General features: G+C 40.4%; 1 protein-coding gene across 3 annotated transcripts in view; it reads right to left on the bottom strand.

Annotated features, from left to right (window-relative positions):
• The window catches only part of LOC129710080 (F-box/LRR-repeat protein 20), a 105,338-nt gene that overhangs the window by 62,427 nt on the left and 21,794 nt on the right, over nt 1–21,117 (bottom strand). For 2 of the 3 annotated variants that reach the window (XM_055656792.1, XM_055656789.1), the window contains exon 2: nt 679–740. In XM_055656792.1, coding sequence (XP_055512767.1) covers nt 679–740 — 62 coding nt within the window. Of the gene's footprint in view, nt 1–678; nt 741–2,568; nt 2,876–21,117 lie in introns of those variants that run through there. The other variant, XM_055656790.1, reaches the window with a different exon arrangement.

The following is a 21,117-nucleotide window of genomic DNA, read 5'->3' as shown; positions in this document are numbered from 1 at the left end:
TTTAGAGGTATTATAAAGGCCAAATGCAGGCAGGTGGGACTAATATGGATGAGGATCCTTGGTTGGCATGGGCAAGTTGGGCCGAAGGGCCAGTGTCTATGCTGTACGACTCTATGACTGCCAATCATCAAGGATTACTGTGTAAAAGGGACAAAACATAGGCTCCTGAAAATTAAATCAATTTAATAATGTTTTACCACCGAAACAGATTAAGCATCAATATTAGAGATGAAGCCCTAAAATAAGTGTCGCTGGCTTTTGTTCAAGTTTTCACTTACCAATTTATTAAATTTCAAACAGTAACTTTTAGTAGCTGCTTAAACAATTTGTTCAATACTTTTCAGAAATTTACCAAAAACCCCAGATTAACTTCAAGAGACAAAGTTCTGAAAGTAGGATAACAAAAAGAGAAGAGCATAAGGCCAAGTTCAAGGTTAAAAACTAAATACTCATGGCTTGAATAAGCTGGGGTTTTAACATAATACGAGCAAATCTATTTTTAGATCTTGGCTTAAACATTTCATGATCCCAAATTCTAAACAGCATTTTTTTTTTTAAATGCCCACCAACAGCATTTCAACCTAATGACTTTGCAAATCAGGTCATGTTTTTTGATAAACAGCCTCAACATGGTACCGGAAAGGGGTTTCTTCTTGGATTGAATTGTGTTGCTCTTACCTGAGTAAAAGTTCCTTTGGTAGTTTCTTGTTTATCGCAGCTTCATCGTTATTCGCGAACATCTAGAAAACAGACGGTTAGTGTTAGAACATGACAAGTGAAAAACAAAATCGATACAAACAACGAGAACAGAAATGGACTTGAGGCTCCATTCACATTTCGCTGCCACGCATCGGTTTAAAACTGGAGATGGGAGCAAGGAAGTGACAGCAACTATTTCAAAAGGAGTTTAATTCAGTGACCCAACAGGTTACAAAACCAGAGTTTTGTGTGGACATTATGTGAACGGCTGTTGTACGAGAATTTTGCCCGATCAGTCTGTGGCCCATAGCACTGTGGCCATAGCGCTGTTTAAAGCACATAGAGCTGTGGCCAGTACCGCTATATTTAAACCCATATCGCTACAGCCGACAGCTCTTTGTTTAAATTCCCACACACTAAGTCGACAGCGCTCTGTTCAAACCTTTGTGCGCCAAACCGGCAGCGCTGTTTGTATTACTTTGCGCGGCAAGTCTGTAGCGCTGTGCGTATCGATTTGTGCACCAAGACTGTAGGGCTGTGTATTGCTTTACGCATCAGTCTGCGGCAGATAGTGCTTTGTTCCCGGGGGTTGGGGTGGGAGGGGGGCCTCGCTCAGATACAGTACCTTGACATTGGTTATAGTTTGAATTTGGAGCAGCGCTATTGGCCAGGACTTACCGGCGGTTATTTGAACGGCGGATTTCTTACTCGTATAAAGGCAGGCGTCAGTTATAGTTTATGTATGAGAGGGGTTCACCCAAGTGGTGAGTCGCAATCAGCGGCGGGGAGGGGGAGGGGGAAGAGGGAGAGAGATGTGCTGCTGTGAAACAGACCCCGCGCATACCCCAACACAAGTATTGCTTTTGTTCTCTTGCCAATAAAACTGATTTGTAACTAAACAGATGAGTGTGCCTTTTTCTGTTCTGCTAGTTTGATCCTTGAAACTGTTCCCTTGAAACAACGGCAAATCTGAATCACTGCCTCATCCACCCGTCAAGGTTAAACCAGTGAGAATTATTGGAAAAAATACATTCAGCTGTTGCACGACAAACAGAAAAAAAACGCAGCTCAGCAATTCGCAGCCTGGCCCTCAAGGTCTCATTTCAGTTTATTTGTTAGTTGCAAAAAATGTTACCGTACTGATCTAGTCTCTACACCCAGCCTGTTCAGCTTACAGACATGCATATATATTCACAAATGTATAAGAGGGATAATGTACAAAGAACAAGAACTAAAATAAAAGCAGTAACAGCAATGTCAAAGCATAATCAGCCTTACTCCCCTTACAAACTTGTGGAATGTCTGTCACAACTGTTAACCTATTTCTATAGGACACACCATTGGAAAACTAGCTAAAAATACATAGCACTGGTATCTTTCTGGCCAGCATTACATGTTGACATTTCTGGCAAAGAGTTAGGACCTTTAAGAGTAGAACCAAAAACAAATTTAGTTCAAATATAATTTTGTTTAAAACACAACTGAACAAGAGATCCCTGCAACGATAACTTAAAAAGCTTAGTCATCGGCAGGAGGAAATAAATGTTCAGAACATTGGGAAATCTTTATAGTGTAAAAAAAAATGAACTTGAAGTCCCGAAGTGAATAGCATGTCATTCAATCATGGGATGTGTTTTTTTTAACCTTGCAAGAAAATAAAGTTACATTGATCCACAAAGTGTTGGAAATCTCAGCAACAATAATCTGCTCTAAATATAGCAGTCATTCCACAACTATTAGCTTTGAATACATAATACTTGGCATTAAGAATAAAACTCTGCAGGTTAAAGCTACATTCCTGCTCAGGAACATGGCTATTAGACAAAACTAGGCCCATTCAATACAAAGATTTGTTTTGTGACAACTCACATAGAGACTGGGCATTCACCGAGCATGTCAGGACATGCTGTTTGTAAGCTCCGTCTTTCTTCCTCCACTCGCCCTTCTCCTTCCCCGCCCTCACCAACAACAGAACAAAGTACAAAAGCACTAAAACTTCCGAGCCTTTGCCCATGACATTACAAAGCAATGTTTTTCACTAATGATGACAAAAACACACATCTATGGAGCACCAATTCAATGTATCAGTATTTATTTATTTAGTGCAATTAAAATAGTATATGAATACGCCAAATAGAAATTGCCGGCATTGTATCCATGCCTCCCTGGAGTATGCTAACAAGTTCTCAGTCTGCAGTTTTGCATGTTATATTACATCAAATATTAATTTGAGTGTCTCTACCTCCCTCGTTATCTGAGTGAAAAATGCCCCCCCCCCCCCCCCCCCCTCTTTCAACATAGCAGGTTACTACCTTCAGAGTTAAGGGAGGTGGGTCATTCTGTTGACCTTATCCAAGCCTTAAATTTCACCTCCCCTTAGATACAGTTACAAAAAAAAAAAACAATTCCAGCCGAGCCACCCTTTGTCTACCAACATACTTGGAAATATCTTCCATATCATATGGTGCTTTCACTTCCTTTCGGCAATATGATGACCAGAAATGCACGGTACTCTAAATCTGGCCAAATGTTTCAAACTCAATAGAACCTGCCTGTTTTCTTATTCTATGATCAATCCAAGTATTTGATATTGAGATTGGTTTATTATTCTTGCATCTCATGTAACACAAAAATAAAACTTTTGTAAATCATCAATAAATAATTATGATCAAGTCATACATGATAACAGATAACATGCAAAAACAGAGAACAGAGTGCAGAATATAGCGTTACAACTATAATGAAAGTGCAGATAAAAAAAGCACAAGGGCTGCAACGAGATACATTGGGAGACCAGAAATGCAAGGTCCATTCAAAAGTCTGATAATAGCAATGAAAACGCTGTTCTTGATTCTGGTGGTACGTGTTTTCAAGCTTTGTATTGTCTGTCCAACAAGCAAAGGGAGAGGAGGAATGTCCAGGGCATGAGTGGTCCTTGATTATGTTGCTGCTTTCTGAGTTTCCAATGCTTCGAGTTTGCTCACCCCAACATACTATTGCTTAATCTTCATGGGACAATTTCATTTTGCCCGTCCACCTGACCATTGATTTCTTCTTGATGTCCAAAATATTTGTGTTCCCAACTATTGCCGCCATGTTTTAGAATATTACTTGCAAATTTAAAAAAAAGTTTCCTACATTTAAGTCTAAACTATTGAAGAACTTGCTGAGAGGAACGTTGTTACATAAGGTTACATAACACACTTAGACAGGTTCATAAGTAAATAATGTTTAGAGAGATGTGGGCCACACACAGGCAAATGGGATTTGTGTAGTTGGGCATCTAGAGTTGCATTGTTGTATTGACAATTTGGTTCATTGCTGTATAACTATGACTACGAAAAATATGCAGGTACCCACAAAGAACAATCCACCTGGGTTTCTCCTGCTAGATGTAGAATGGGCTTAAGAGAAACGGAAATGATAATAGGAACTTGCTTCAGCCATTTCTGCTTATATTTGCAGTAAAGAGCGTTAGTCAAGTTTGAGCTGAAGTGGAAGATCGCAAGCAGGCTGTGAAGACGGATGCGTGGCCACTAAAAATTAAGTGAAATAGGAACATTTTATATTATTAGGATGCAAATAAACAGTCAGATTTGCATAAAAACTGAAACCAAAATCCCTATATTTAGCTTTTTACCGCCCAGTCTCCTTCTTTGCATTCTTTCCATTTTCTTTAAAAACTATTTTATTTCAGTACAAGTAAATATTAATTCAAGCTTTTCATCTGAACCTCGCACAGAGATGAAGTGAAATATTTTCTTTTGGTCCAGCCCTAAAAATAGCCAGACCACTGACCTCAGAACAGTGAAAGTTTTGACCCCTGCAGTGAAAGTGATATCAATCATAAAGTCAGTTGGAGTAACAAATCTCAGACTTACAGTTCAATGGCAGTTACAAACTACAGTTCAATGGCAGTTATAAACTACAACAGACTGGCATATGTAACACATCAACCTGAAATCCTATAAAAACAGCCAGTCAGTCATTTACATTTCAGTTCATTATTAATTCAATGTAGAAAATCCTTTCGAGGGTCAACATTGGATAGTTCTTCAAAACTTACGTTACCAAATCTACTATATCCTCATCAGATCATATAAGGACTCGCATGACCCTGCTCTCAATAAATAAACCAATTCATTAGCTGTTTGAAAGAAAATATAATGCACATGCAGGAAAGAGAACATGAATTCTGAGTAGCAAAGATTAATATAGAGCAGAGCATCAGTCTGATAATACAAGATGAACCCAAAATAGTTAGGCGACTTCAAGGTTGTGATGTAGGAGTTTGGTGGAGAAAGGTAACGGTAGAGAGAAATAAATCTTCCACTGGCTTTTCACATATTAGAAAGTCCTGAAAATAAGCTATCTTGGATAGATCTTTGCCCCAAGCAACCATCCAGGAATGTCATCTAAATTAGAAAAGAATTCCATGACTTTTTCCATAAATAAATTAGCAATACATATATCTGCCAGGAGTCCTTTTATTTTTGCATTGGCAGTAAGGTCAGAGAGTAGTGAGAAAGGTGTGAATACTGATCGATAAGTGCTGCTGAACCCACAAATTGAATTTTCATAAGAGCAAAATTAGGCCCTTCAGCCCATCGAGTCTACTCCACCATTCAATCATGGCTGTGAATGCTAGTGTACTCGATCACCAATCAGCACAAGTTTGGGCCTAATGGGCCTGTCCCACTTAGGCGATTTTTAGACGACTGTCATAGTCGTAGCAGGTCAGCGAATATGACAATGGATTTCACCGGTCAGCAACGGTGACAACCTACGTTAACATGGCGACAACCTACGACAGCATCTACGTACAAGATTATGAGGGGAATAGATAGGGTAGATGCACAGAGTATTTTACCCAGAATAGGGGAATCAATAACACAAGTTTATGGTGAGTTGGGAAAGATTTAATAGGAACCCGAGGTCCAGTTTTTTCACACTGACGGTAGCGGGTTTATGGAATAAGTTCAAGATCAAGTTTGCGTTTATTGTCACATGCACCAATTAAGGTACAGTAAAATTTGAGTTACCATACAGCCATAGTAAATGAAAAGCAACAATACACACAGCCACATAAAATAAAATGTAACATAAACATCCACCACAGTGGAATCCACATTCCTCTCTGTAATGGAAGGCAATAAGGTTCAGTCATCTTCCTCCTTTGTTCACCCGTGGTTAGGGCTGAACCCTCCGCAGTTCACTGCTGCCGACGGTCCGATGTCCAAAGCCCTCTCATCGGGATGATTGAAATTCCAGCATCGGGATGGATCGGAGCTCCCGAATCGGCCTCTTCTTACCGGAGACCGTGGCATCAAGTCCACAGGCCCCGCGGTTGGAGCCGTTTCACTGCCGTTCCTCAGCAAAGGATTGCAGGCTCCGCGATGGTAAGTCCGTGCCACGCCCACGGCTTGAAGTTCCGGGCCGGTCTTCAGGAAAGGCCGCACCACTCCATGTTGTTAAGTCGCAGGAGTGGGACAGAGATACCACACGGAGAAAAATTGCATCTCCGTCGAATTAAGTGACTGAAAAAGGTTTCCCCTGAATTTCCGCCCCCCCCCCCCATATAAAACAAACCAGGAAACACTAAATCATATTTTTAAAACGCACTTAAATAATAAAGGCATAGAGGGGACATACAGACTGTTGGCGAGTCAGCCACCACGGTGGTGCCACCCAAATAAATAGCTGAGGAGGCATTTGATGCAGGTACGATAACAACATATAAAAGACAGGCAGGTACATGGATAAGAAAGGTTTAGAAGGACATGGGCCAAACAAGGACAGGAGAGATGAGTATAGATGGAGCATCTTAGTAGTCATGGACAAGTTGGGCACACACACACGCACGCACACACACGGAGCAGACTTGCTAAAGAATTGTGCATCAAATGTAAATATGCCAATGATAAATTGCAAACTGACAGTCTATGAGTGGGGAAAAAGCCGGCAAGGAATTTGGATGTGCAAACATAATGGTTAGCATGACCTCTGCACTGATCAGCACTGTCTCTTTTTGATTTCCACAGGCCACTGGCCCTTCAGCGTTTGAAACTGTTTAAAGCATCTTACTGAAGATAGACACAAAAAGTTGGAGTAACTCAGCAGGACATGCAGTCTAAAGAAGAGTCTCGATACGAAACATCACCCATTCCTTCTCTCCAGAGATGCTGCCTGTCCTGCTGAGTTACTCCAGTTTTTTGTGTCTTGCTTCGGTTTAAACCAGCATCTGCAGTTCCTTCTTACACATAACATCCTATTGAGGTCAGACCTGCTGAAATCCAATATACTACTATTAATTAGACCAATACATGTATTCCAAATGCTGGAACTTTACCATGACCCCACATTGAAATGGACCCAAGTTACATTCAGGGCATGAAGCCAATACAAGCAGAGGCATTAAGTTTGATGTGTCTGTCAGAAAATACTTTTCCTTCCAATTACTGTATTTCTCTTTTGCCATAACCATACTTTTTATCTGAATAATAATGTTAAATTAAGGTTTGATGAATCCAATAACAACACATTGCATTAATGAGGTTTAACATGCATAAACAAAATGCAGAGTTGCCTATCTGGGCAAACTGGCCAGATCTATTCAATCTACTGATGGATTAGATTGCTGAGCCTAGCTTAAAGTGCAGGTCACTGTGTAAACAAGGAATTAGCTTCCAAGCCCTGAATTAATAGTGAATGTACAAGCTGTTTCACATTGAGCCACACGTCACTGAATGGAACCAAAGCTCCGAATCTGCCACATATGAAAACTAATGATGATTAGTTTTCATATTTGAAAATTACTACTGCTCAGAATCATTATTGGGTATTGTTAAAATAGGTAAAATTACTGAACGACAATGCTACCATAACAAATATTATCTCTTGTTTCCTATTTATATACACTCAATATTCTGCTGCCAAGACTCAGCTGTCGTTAATCTACCCTGTTACCTTTAGAACTTAATGCGTGATTACTGCAAATCCTAACGTCAATGCGACTGTAAATCGAATACTGTCAAACTTCTAGCTGAAGAACACCAAGTAGGAGCAAGAGTCAGTCAGCCTCTTGATCAAGTTAGTCAGACTTTCAATCAAGTTATTGTTCATTTGTTTAAACATCGCCAGGTACCTGATGGGGACAACCATCTGAAAAGTGGTTTGGTGTTTCTCCAAATTGTCACTGCAGAATTTTAGGGATTATACAGGCGTGATAAAATTAAGTGGAAGTACAAGGCATTAATTCAAGAACCAGTCATCAGAATATCTGTTCTAATGTACAATGAAAGCAGTATCACCTTGAAATTAAAATTTGCACACAGACAGGCGGTCTACACAAATAACCAATACTAGTTCTCGTATGAATCAGCAAAATGTAAAACAATGGGGGCACGTAAATTGGCGTTCATGAAACTAGGAAACTTCGTCTTAAAGTTAGTTCTCACCAATGTGGAGATGATGGAAGCTTTGTGACCAGACTTGAAAGATGGTTGGAACAAAGTACAGTGATTAAATCCAAAGGTGCAAGACAAATTATAATGCCAGAGGAAGGAATAGAAACATAGAAAATAGGTGCAGGAGTAGAGGCCATTCGGCCCTTCGAGTCTGCACCGCCATTCAATATGATCATGGCTGATCATCCAACTCAGTATCCTGTTCCTTCCTTCTCTCCATACCTCCTGATCCCTTTAGCCACAAGGGCCACATCTAACTCCCTCTTAAATATAGCCAATGAACTGGCCTCAACTACCTTCTGTAGCAGAGAATTCCAGAGATTTACCACTGTCCGTGTGAAAAACGTTTTCCTCATCTCGGTCCGAAAAGATTTCTCCCTTATCCTTAAACTGTGACCCCTTGTTCTGGACTTCCCCAACATCGGGAACAATCTTCCTGCATCTAGCCTTTCCAACCCCTTAAGAATTTTGTAAGTTTCTATAAGATCCCCCCTCAATCTTCTAAATTCTAGCGAGTACAAACCGAGTCTAACCAGTCTTTCTTCATATGAACGTCCTGACATCCCAGGAATCAGTCTGGTGAACCTTCTCTGCACTCCCTCTATGGCAAGAATGTCTTTCCTCAGATTAGGAGACCAAAGCTGTACGCAATACTCCAGGTAGAGGGGTAGGGGAGAAATAGGTGCAAGTCCAGGTGGGGCTGTCTATCAGCAATGTGTGCTCAAGAATCAGCCTTCAACACTCATCTTGGGTCTCTCGCTTCCCTATCCTTTTAGGCCATCCACTACTTTGAACCAGTTTAGGTGTTGGAACACTCGAATGTCATGTTCCTCTCTCCCATCATAGAAGAAGCCCTCACAAGTGTCACCTCGGTACCCGCAATTCCACCCCTGCTCCCGCTGGTCACAACGGAGACAGAGTCCCCATGTTGCAATTTCTACGGTGAAAACAAAATGTATAAAAATGGCCTTTATTAAAATCTGACAATGTGCACTTTAACCACATGTGATTTTTTTTCCTATTACAAATCTCAAATTGTGGAGTACATGGGGCAAACAAATAAATGACGGGTCTTTGTCCCAAACATTATGGAGGGTACTCTACCAGATTTTCCCCTTTAAAAATATTAAGCAATGAAGCCATGCACATGAATGAAAGTATCATAAGTACCGCTTCTTATTTAAAATCTATAAACAATGCTTATACCTAAATCTGAATAATCCACTAACACTTGTTTAATACAATTTCAATATCCTTCACAGCATTTTTGCTTTCCAGTTCAGCATGTAACATTATACATTTGTTAAATATGTTGACAATTATTTACAGACACTGACATCACAATGGCTATGCTAAGTGAAATTTGTCATCCATTAAAACTGGAGACTGGAGACTGACAGGCAATGTTCCAACTTACTAAATTCCTGATTAAACAATGGTAAGGCTATGTTTACTTAATTATTAAACTTTGACACATCACTGCACCATTACGGTGTGAAGGTCTGGTTATTTAGATCATAATGCAATACCTGTGTCGGAAAGAACTGCAGCTGCTGGTATAAATTGAAGGTAGACACATATTGCTGGAGTAACTCAGCGGGACAGGCAGCATCCCTGGAAGAAGGAATGGGTGACGTTTCGGGTCAAGACCCTTCTTAATGCAATAACCATATAATAACCATATAACAATTACAGCACGGAAACAGGCCATCTCGACCCTTCTAGTCCGTGCCGAACACGTATTCTCCCCTAGTCCCATATACCTGCGCTCAGACCATAACCCTCCATTCCTTTCTCGTCCATATAACTATCCAATTTATTTTTAAATGATAAAAACGAACCTGCCTCCACCACCTTCACTGGAAGCTCATTCCACACAGCCACCACTCTCTGAGTAAAGAAGTTCCCCCTCATGTTACCCCTAAACTTCTGTCCCTTAATTCTCAAGTCATGTCCCCTTGTTTGCATCTTCCCTCCTCTCAGTGGGAAAAGCTTATCCACGCCAACTCTGTCTATCCCTCTCATCATTTTAAAGACCTCTATCAAGTCCCCCCCTTAACCTTCTGCAAGCTCCAAAGAATAAAGCCCTAACTTGTTCAATAGCTTATGTATTATACAGCACACCATTAATGCTTGTAAACTATGTACCAATTGCAAGCTCAGGGATATTTTGGGAATTAGACGGCAATTAAGGACAAGATAGATGAGCAGAAAGTTCAAAAGGGAATTCAAAAGAATCTTCTTTACCCAAAGAGTGATACTAATGTGTAACCTGTTACTATTGGAACGGTTGAGGCGAATAGCGCAGATGTATTTAAATATGGTTTGCTTATGCTGATAGTCAGACAACAGCTTCAAAAATGCAGCAGTATGAACGTTGAATTCTCTTATTTTAGGTAACCGCCAACATCTGGGAACACAGCTGGTTGGTTGGCATAGGCAAGTTTCTTTGCTGCACAGCTCTGTGCTGAGGTGAGAGCTTATTGAAGTGTACAAGATCATGATGAGCATGGATAAAGTGAATGCTCAGTCCCTTCCCCCAGGGTGGAGGATTCTAAAACTAGAGTTCATAAGCTGCAGTGAGTAGGGAGAAGGCGGAGAGTTACAAAGTACTTCAGAGACAATCTTTTCACCAGGAGGATAATCAGCATCTGGAATGAGCTACCGGAGGAAGCTTATAGAAGCAGATACAATTATAACTTTTTAAAGACATTTGGACAGATATATAGATGGGAAGATTTTAGAGGGCTATGGGCCAAATGGAACTAGCCCAATATAGGCAAGGTGGGCTAACAGGGCTGTTTCTTTGCTGTATAGCTCTGTGCTTCTGATGTCTGATCACCCTCAGTGAAGATATTCCATGATTGCTGTTTGTTTCAACATTTGATAAATACGAGCATTAAACATGACAAAATTACCTATGGCAATCAGCCCCCATCATCATTAACTAAAGGTCAGCTCCATCAACTTAAGGCCAAAGAGTGTCTGTCTATATTCAAAATGAATTACATCAGTAAACACAATGATCATGAAATCATTACGGCTGCAGTTTTTTTTTTTTAATTAAAAAATCTAATCAACCCGCAATCTTCAGTGTGCTTGTTGCATTGTGCGTTCATTTCTCATTTACGCTTCAGCACAAACAATCAAGAGTTTGCACTTTAATGAATTTACTAATTTTTTGTGGAGGCTTAAAAGGAGAACCAGATATTGAACCAAAGTAACAGAACCAGTGGTGGACAAGCAAAGAATGCAAGAATCAGAATAGAGTGCAAGTGAAACTACTGGTTGGAGAATTCAAAAGAGAAGGATTTAAATAAAGACATGAGAACCACAGCAACTCAGTAGCCCATATGCCTTATGTTTGGATTGATGTAATGATCAACAAACATACTTTTTCTTTAACAACCAAAGCTTGTCCTGGTGCATTGAATGCAAAGATGAATTTCAATAACATCTTCCTTTATGGAGAGATGGTTCCTAAAAACAAAGGCCCTCAGGGCTGAGGGTGATTCACTTCCACATTAGCTCTATTGGATTCAAGTTAGCTGACGAGGTCACTGTGGCAAAGTTGCAAGGCAGGTACACTTCCAGAGCAAACAGAACACAACTCAATTTAACCTGCTAACCTCCTGCTGTGATGGAGCTCAAATTAGTGTGCCTGTTTCAGAACCCTGGTGTCAAACATACCTGCCCACTGTGTTGGTGGGACACCTTCATTGCTTTGAGCTGGCAAATTAATCCCATCTCAGAAGTATACGAGGGACCATAGTGACCCAGTAGACTGCAAGCATTCAGGAATCAACTCTTAATCTTCAAACACACTTTTCTTCTCACAGCCAAAGGCTATGTTAGCATGAAGATACCGCCGATTTTCACCTGTGTTTACGTTCACAGAGACAGCTCCCCAAGATATGTAGCCCACCATATCCAGGGTAATGCTCCTTTACTCCCAGAGATGATAGATTGCAATGAAATTAGATCTGTTGGGTAAGATCACTCAAGATGGAAGTGCATTTCTGTGAGCAAGTAAAAGGCAATTAATTATATTAATAATGAATTGCATTTTTCTTAAAAGAGTTGTTGCACAGTGAAGACCGGCCTCTTTAGTGTCATTAGATGGAAAGAATACAAGTTGCAAATAGAGGACAATTCTTCCATTGTTCATATGATTCATATACTTTCTTGAATATAGTTACAAACTTATATTGCTTTGTAGGTGTACGAAATGAGGTTATTGATTTGTGATTGCAGTGACTGTTTACCAAGCAAGAACTTTGGGAATGTTGTCCAGTCCCACTGCCTTGTTTTTCAGCTGGCTTCTGGCCTATCACTTGTCAGTCTGGGGTATTTGGACCAGATTGTTTGCTGTGTATTCAAGGACCCACATGTCAAAGATAGAGTTCTTCAGTGCTGCGTTCAATAACAACCAACTGACTCTCTAGACTTTTTCAGTTTGCCTCCATTCTCAGCTCTCAGCTGGGTGGTCTTGAGTGTTTGGGAAGCAGACAATTTTGATAATGCTGAAGAATGATAGAAAGGAAGCTTGGAAGATCTAATCCCCAAAGCCTACAATTTCCAGAGGACCTAACACTTGTCTAAATAACTTTAAATACTTAATTAATCAGACCTTAGTTTTCCAGTCTCTTCTCATAACTTCAGTCTGAAGTACGACTTGAAAGGCAGTTTGCCTGCTGTCATCAGCAACTTTTGCCACAGATTCTACCTGACCTCCCATTTAGCATTTTGCTATTTTATTTTAGAATCCACAGGGAGGGCCCAATTTCCTTAAAGTGGCTTTTACTGGATTTCTGATAAATGCATTCCCTTTGACCATGCTTTACATCTTGCTTATTTAGCCAATACAGTATCGGGTATTTTGTCATCCGAACCATTGCCATTTTGGAACCCATTAATACATGCCATTTTCCATATTCTTGTTTGACAATAGACAATAGGTGCAGGAGTGGGCCATTTGGCCCTTCGAGCCAGCACCGCCATTCAATGTGATCATGGCTGATCATCCGCTATCAGTACCCCGTTCCTGCCTTATCCCCATATTGGCTTAGTTGCAACTATGCATCACAAAATCAGAACCAGTTTAGTTTAGAGATACAGCGCGAAAATAGGCTCATCGGCCCACTGAATCCGCACAGGCCAGCAATCTCCGCACATTAACACCATTCTACACACAATAGGGACAATTTACACGTACACCAAGCCAATTAACTTACATACCTGCAAGCCTTTGGAGTGTGGGAGCAAACCGAAGATCTCAGAGAAAACCCACATGATCATGGGAAGAACGTACAAGATCCATACAGACAGCACCCGTAGTCGGGATCAAACACGGGTCTCCGGTGCTGCAAGCACTGTAAGGCAGCAACTCTACCGCTGCGCTACCATGCCACCGTGTTAAATAAAAGTCACAGGGAATCTTAGAGCAACAGATTATCTATTAAGAAAATGAGAAGTGAAGAGATGCATATGAATTTAATCTTGAATGCTTTACATTGGGTTTGGCATGAGGAAATATTATATGAATAGAACCGCTTGGATAGTGACTTTTATATAGGCTAGGTAATTTGCAAATGAAAAGCTTGGGGTTTTCCTAGCGAAGTGGGGTGCAGACAGACACATACACACAGGCGGGGATGAATCAAAACATGGAGGCCTGAACCTGAACCTGCTTGGCTTGGTTTATTGCTGAGGCAATTGTAGCACTGGAGGAAATTGTATTTGATATGACTTTGTGTTGGAGAATGGATAGCTGAATAGGGGCCTCTTCTTAGGCCAGAGGTCAATTGCCTTTTTCTTTATGGACATTCTTAAGCTGTGAGGTTTGTGCTGAGTTTGAGATATAGTTCAGGGCTGAGAGATAATAGGCCCTGCAGTTAGCATTGGCTATGTTGAATTAGGATGCATGTGAAGGGGAGTAGTGGCTTTGAGAAGAAAATAATTAGATTGATGGAGTTGTTTATAGAAAGTCGAAGCAGATGGAATTCTGACATAATGGTCCGAGTTGTACCTTGTACCTTGTAAGAACCTTGTGTTCTGCTGGTACATGAGATTGGAAATCCTGCTTCCCGATAACAGGAAAGGCACCAAACATTTATTAGGTAAGTTGACAGATTTACGACCCATGTATGCTTGGTTGGGATGGGTATAGGTTTTGAACTTAGAAACTGTAATTCAGCAAATTTATATAATTAATGTTTTAAAGACATAGGTAAAAATATTTCAAACTGTGAAATTGTTGTAAAACAAATTATGAAATTTATTGTCTTAGTAGGAATGTAAACATTAGACTTATAGAAATTGTTTAGATTTATAGAAATCTCTTTCTTCTTGGTATGGGAAGTGGGTATGACATGTGATTATTGTATTATATATGTATTTTATATTTTGAGGAGTGGTCATTGATAATTGAACCTACTGGGGTTTTGCTGTGTTGAAATAAAATAAGCAAAGGGGGATCATGTGACTGATGTTGTAAATCACCAGAAGGACTCAGGTGATTGGTTACTAGCTTGTCATAACCTCTGTATCTGAAATGTGTAATACCTATATAAATGCCATGAGTTTCTATCAAAGTTACTCCTCTCTGGGCCCGCCCCAGAGCATCAGCTCTGTGTTGGAAGGTTCAAGAGACCAGTCTCAGCTGAGTAAATAATTGATTTTGACAGCAACAAGTGTTTGAGTCAAGTTGACTTTAGATTGACAGAAGAACTCAGTTTAACAGGCACATGGATGGGGAAGCTTTTATGATACCAGCTTTGCTGTTTCAGCAGATAGTCAAGGATTCATGGATCTTCAATATCTAGAAGAGTAGGTCATGGATTGGTAAGCATCCCAAGAACAAAAGATGAAATAAAATGAAGAAGATAATTGTCTATTCATCCGGTCTGGCCAACAGACATTTAATAGGCATTTTAACTTAATTATTTTGCCTCAAAGCGTCCATTACAAGGATCAATTACCCTTTGCATGCAGAAATTATTCCTGATAGTCATCCTGTTGTCCCACTTAAATTAAATCTTAATTTCTGATCACTGTTTCAGTACATTGATCTGTCAATCAAGGCAATTTTGATTTACGATTCAAGTCAAACAAAATTAAATTGTTTAATTAACCCAGGTAATTGATTTAGCATCTGTGACCGACAAGGATTCCAGTCTTGCTTCACAGGCAGTGTGCTTGGACAACCAATCGAAATAAAAGCCTAAATTAATCATTCCAAATTTGAAGAAAACAGCCTTCAACAGGTCAGTTATCTATCACAGATCAAAATAATTGAATTCACATCACTGTCATTTCAATTGTTGCAAAAACATTTTCAGTGTGGGTTTAACTGGGCCTGTGGGATTAGTGAAAGATACAAAACATTTACATTACACCATTAGGCCACTCAAACCCATCAGTTCACTTTTCATTAGTCTGGAAAAGGGACTGAGTAGCTTCATTTTTTCCTAACACCCAAGTGAACAATCCTAATTCGATGAGCTGGAGGAATACAACTGGTCAAACAGCATAACTCTTCCTGCACTTTTCGTTTTGCTCAAGATGCCACCACCACAATCTTCTGTGTTTTATACTACTTCATGTTTGGAGCGCTCCAAGGGAAACAGCCAATTTGAAGTGCATTTCTCTTAAACTGGATTTCTGAACCATATTTAGTACAAGCTTTGATGAAATATATATTAAATCCCATTGCCCACAGTAGGGACAACACATTCCCCCATAAGTTTGAGAACAGTGGCATGTCTCCATGTTTAACACCTGGTCTCAATACTGTCTGTGGAGATATTAATGACATTATACTCCAGTTCAAAAGTAATACTAGTTATTTAACAAGTGATTAATGGCTTTAAATTACAGAGTGTTCACCTTTTATCAAAAAATGTGCTTCTACCATTTTCTTCTATTCTCCTTCTACAGGGTAAAAGCTTGTTTCTTAAATAATTTTTGCACAACTACATAAAACTGGAAAATCAACCTAGAGATCATCCTGCACAAAGTTTACAGTCTAACTATTTATTCCTGGTGTCAATGTAAACAACACTAGATATCATATCGAAACTGTGGCTTAAATGGTTCAGCATGTGCTTTCGTTTTTGCTAGTTTGCAGCTTATTTACCTGTAAAATGTAAAGTGCATTGGTAATCCTGTACCTTTATTCAAAATGACCATTGGCTATTTCAATGCTTTCTTTTAAAAATTAATTCAGACTACTGACATTGCTGGCAAGATCAGCATTTACTGTTCTTTCTTAGCCAAGCAATGTGCCTGGACTTCAGAAGATCCTTCAGGAGGGTAAACCATTGGAAAGCATCTGGAGTGCAGAGACGGTCACCAGACTGATCCTGGGAGTCAGGTCTGTCATGGACTGGATAGACTTGGTTTATACTCTCCATTCTTAAGGGCATGCAGGAAGAGTGTTGTTAGGGAAGTCCACGCTTAAGGATAAAATGGGAGAGCACCTGGGTTGCGTTCTCAAAATCTGCCCAGACCAATTCGCTGTAGTTTTTATGGACATCTTCATTACTGAGGTCTGATGTTCCCATCTACTTTAAAAGGGCATCAAAATACCAAGAGTAAGGTCATATGCCTCAATGACTACTGACTAGTATCACTAATGTCCATAGTGAAGTGCTTTGAGGGGTTGATCATGGCACTTATCAACTCCTACCTTAGCAAGAACCTGGACTCACTCCAATATGCCTACCACCACAATAGATCAAGGGATAGAATCTCACTAGCTCTCCACTATGCGCTGGATTATTTGGAAAATAAAAAACATACGTCAGGTACAGCTCGGCATTCATATCATCATCCCCTCCAAACTTATTACCACACTCAGGGATCTGGGTCTCTACACATCCCTTGCAACTGGATCTACAACTTCCTCCAACATAACACAATCAGTATAAATGGGCAACAGTTCCTCCTCCACACAATCAGTATAAATGTTGGGCAACAGTTCCTCCTCGATAACCATCAGCACAGGGGCAGCTCAAGGCTGTGCACTCAATCCCATGCTCTACTCATTCTATTCACATGACTGCGCAGCTGGACACAGTTCCAACTCCATCTGGACAAATTATGGGTAATGATGAGTCAGAGTACAGGAGGGAGGTTTATCGTCTTGTTGAATTTAGCAGGTTAAACTTTGTTTGTTTAATATGAGTACCAGGATTACAAGCCTTTTGTGTGGCTGCAAGTAAGAATGTCATTGTAGTGTTCTGTTTCGGTACATATGACAATTAGACACTCTTGACTCTCTTGAAGTCAAGTATCAGCTGGACCAGAGAAAGCTGGCAGAAAACCTTCCCAGAAATAGATTAGACCTTCTCGGGTCTCGACCCAAAACGTCACCCATTCCTTCTCTCCATAGATGCTGCCTCACCCACTGAGATGCTCCAGCATTTTGTGTCTACCTTCGATTTTATCCAGCATCTGCATTTCTTCCTCACATATTTTACTACTTTCAAGTCTTGCTACGATTCTCTATGCATTCATCAATTGTTTCTCCCTCCCTCCTGGCCAATCCCACATTGCATTCATAGGTGTTACATTTTGATGCATCACTGCTCTTTAGCCATTAACTTATTTAATGTGGTCCCTCTTGTAGTTTCCAGTCTAAACAATGCAGTTCAAAATCTGGCACTATGCCAGCAAATGGTTAAAATGCACCCTTCCATGGACTGATGCATTACTATTCCAATTCAAAGTTTTAATGTGCTAATGTGTTACTGGCATCTCATTTTCAAATTGACATTCATATCTAGTAACAATTCAGTAAAAGTCTTCAAACTGCTTATGCCAACATGTTCAAAGAGAACATTAAACAAAAGCCTTCAGGTTTGTGGTTTCAAGAACAAAACCACTCATTAAATATTGAAGCTTATTTTATTTATGTGTGTATTGTGTATAGTTTTACTCAATTTTGGCCAATATTCATTTAATTAATTGCAGTAGCTGGGTAATGTATTATTTTATATGATTATTCACAAATCTATATTTTAAATGTTTCCAGGATTACTGGGGATTTACTTTATCCCATGAACGAATCAATTAAATAACCTGCAAATAAGATATAATTACAGGTTTAGCTGGGATTCATTCCATGGACAGAAGCTTGCATCCACTACAGTTACTTCAAAAGAAAGCTTTAATTCTTTTCTCCCATTTATTTTCAGCCATTGCTAGCGGTTTCAGTGCCTGGAATAATTTAGTGTTCAGCTATACATTATGCATGTTCCTCACCCCTGCATTTTATATCAATATGCATTTGAACTAGTAATATTTTAATGCACAGTTGGAGATAGTGGCACTTGTTCTCTCAACAGAATTGAGAGGGCAGAGACTTGCGTCTGTTTTTCAATTAGTCATACCTCCTTAGTGGATTTCGGAACTTTTCACATGGAGTAACTGAGTAGGTGCTGATAGTCAATTATTTTTGTTCATTACAACTGTACCATACTGTACTTGTCCAAATGGCAATAAACTCAACGTCTTACAATTCGTCGGATTTAGTTTAGTTTAGAGATAGTGCAGAAGCAGGCCCTTCGGCCTGCGCCGAATAAAGAACCCCGCACACTAACACTATCCTACAAACACTAGGGACAATTTACATTTATACCAAGACAATTAGCCTACAAACCTGTATGTCTTTGGAGTATGGTGGAAACCAGAGCTTCCCGGAGAAAACCCACGCAGGTCACGGGGAGAATGTACAAACTCCGCACAGACAGCACCCGTAGTCAGGATCGAACCGCTGAGCCAGCCCCAGAGCTTGTACACTTGGGAGTCCAATGAGCAGTTCTGGTCATTCAGTAACGAGAAGGATGTCATTGAGTGGGAAAGCGTGCAGAAGTGTGCTATATGGGCTTGTCGGCTTGAGTTGTAGCAAGAGGTTGACAAGACAGACTTTGAGCCTGTAAGAGGCTGTGGGGTACATCTAGAAAGTACATTCTCTAAATTGTTGCTGGGCTTCAGAAAGTTAACCATCAACACTGGTTACATTCAAAGATTCCCACACAAATGCATATTTTCAGAGAAGATTTGAACTGCAGCACACTGAACCTATTGGACAATCGGCAAGAAAAGTAAAGATTAATTGTGAAGCCACGCACCGTGGAAAGACTCAGGGTTACAATACACTTTGACTGGATAATTAAGGAGATGGGTTCATAGGTCTAATGGCAGCAAGAGTCAGTAGGGAGTTCAAAAATGGAGTTCAAAACCCTAATAGATCACATCTGACCTTACAAGTACTTCATACATAGCAAATTACTTTTGAGATTTAAAATCCTCATTACTTACCGTGGTAAAATTAATTAAACCTTTGACAGGCAAGTAGCTACAACATCCATAATCTTTTCTAGTGACATTAGTCCTATACAAAAAGAGCTGAAAACAAACCATTTAATTGAAATAAAAACTGAGTACACTGTAGATCCTTTAAGTTTTTTTTTGTGTGGAGGCATGCCTCCCTCAAGTAGAATTCAGAAACCACTTTTATATCGGATGCAGACAGACTTACTATTTGCAACATTTCCCCCTTTCTACTCAAGACTTGCAAGGTTTTATTTCTCCCCAGTCTTACTGGTCTCTGGTTCAGCATTTTCATTGGCATGCAGAAAATAGTCTACCAGAAAAAGGCAGATCAATCAACACAGGCTGAAGAGGGAAACTACCACCACAAAGGAATCACTCAGCACAATGCTTCTGCATACTATCTGGCAATGGACAGAAACATGGTCAGCTGTCAAAGACAAGGGGAAAAGACAAAAAGAAACAGCTGCTCAGGAAACTTAGTTTTGAATCGGAGAACAAATACAACATGCAAGGTGGTTATTTGGAAATTTTGTCTGCACCTGCTTTATACAAGAGTTCCTGACGCCCTACACATTCTTTCTGGTACTTATCTATTCCTATTTGAATAATACATTGAGATTCTCCCCACTACCACCTGAACAACGCATTCCAGACAAGAACCACTCTCTGCTAAAATGTTCATCTCACTTTTGGTTCTCCTGCCATTCACCTTCATTCTTCACCTTCAATCCTGGACCATGGTCAACCTGGGTTATTGCATCGCCTTACCCCATTGTCCACAGGGAGTTTGGAAGAGGCAGAGCAAAAGTTGTTCAAAAAGCCTGCCCGATTTGTTCACATTTATACTGCAGATATAAAGCATTTGCTCTTTGTCAACAATTTTTCCTTCGAAGATCCATAGGTCATCCAAAAGCTCCAGTTATGTCCACGGTTGGACAGCCTAAAATTGTATGTAAAACCAGATCAGAGTTAAAGCTGGATATACAATCCTTTGGTCAAAATGAGATACAGAAATTACTTCCCATCTTTGTGGAGAAGTTAGACTAAGATTTTCTGGTGTTTCCTTAAAGGTGCAAAACAAGTCAACCTGCTAGCAAACAGCAGAGTTTTCAGGAGGCAGCCCCCCCCCCCCCCACAGAGAAATAGTGGTCAGAGTTCTGATCGTGATGTTAGAAGACACTGTCAACAAATGCAGCTTTAATAGGCCTACAACCTGCTCACCATTGCTCAGTTCAAGTTCTATTTGGATCATTCAGCTCTGAACCCCCTTACAACCTTGGTACAAATTTTGGCAAAAGGACTACATTTCAAACACGACTCGAGAGTGAATGACCTTTAGATCAAGGTAGCACTTGACCAAGTAGCCGCAAAGGATCTGGCAAAACCAGGGGCGGAAATCCTGGGGGGGAGGGGGGGTGGGGGCAGGTGGGACACGTCCCCGTCCCCCCCCCCCCCCCGGATTTTAAAACACGGTGAAATCTCCGCTGTCCGCAAGACAGTGGGGGTGGGACAGCTGATTGAGGGTGCCGATTGGACGAGAGAGACGTCAGTCAGCAGGCAATGGGGGCAGGACATGATAATTCAGCGCGGAGATTGGAGGAGGGAGACGTGG

The sequence above is a fragment of the Leucoraja erinacea genome, chromosome 27, assembly GCF_028641065.1.
Source record: "Leucoraja erinacea ecotype New England chromosome 27, Leri_hhj_1, whole genome shotgun sequence".
NCBI classification, from domain to species: domain Eukaryota; kingdom Metazoa; phylum Chordata; class Chondrichthyes; order Rajiformes; family Rajidae; genus Leucoraja; species Leucoraja erinaceus.
This window is presented reverse-complemented; position numbering and strand designations above follow the sequence as displayed.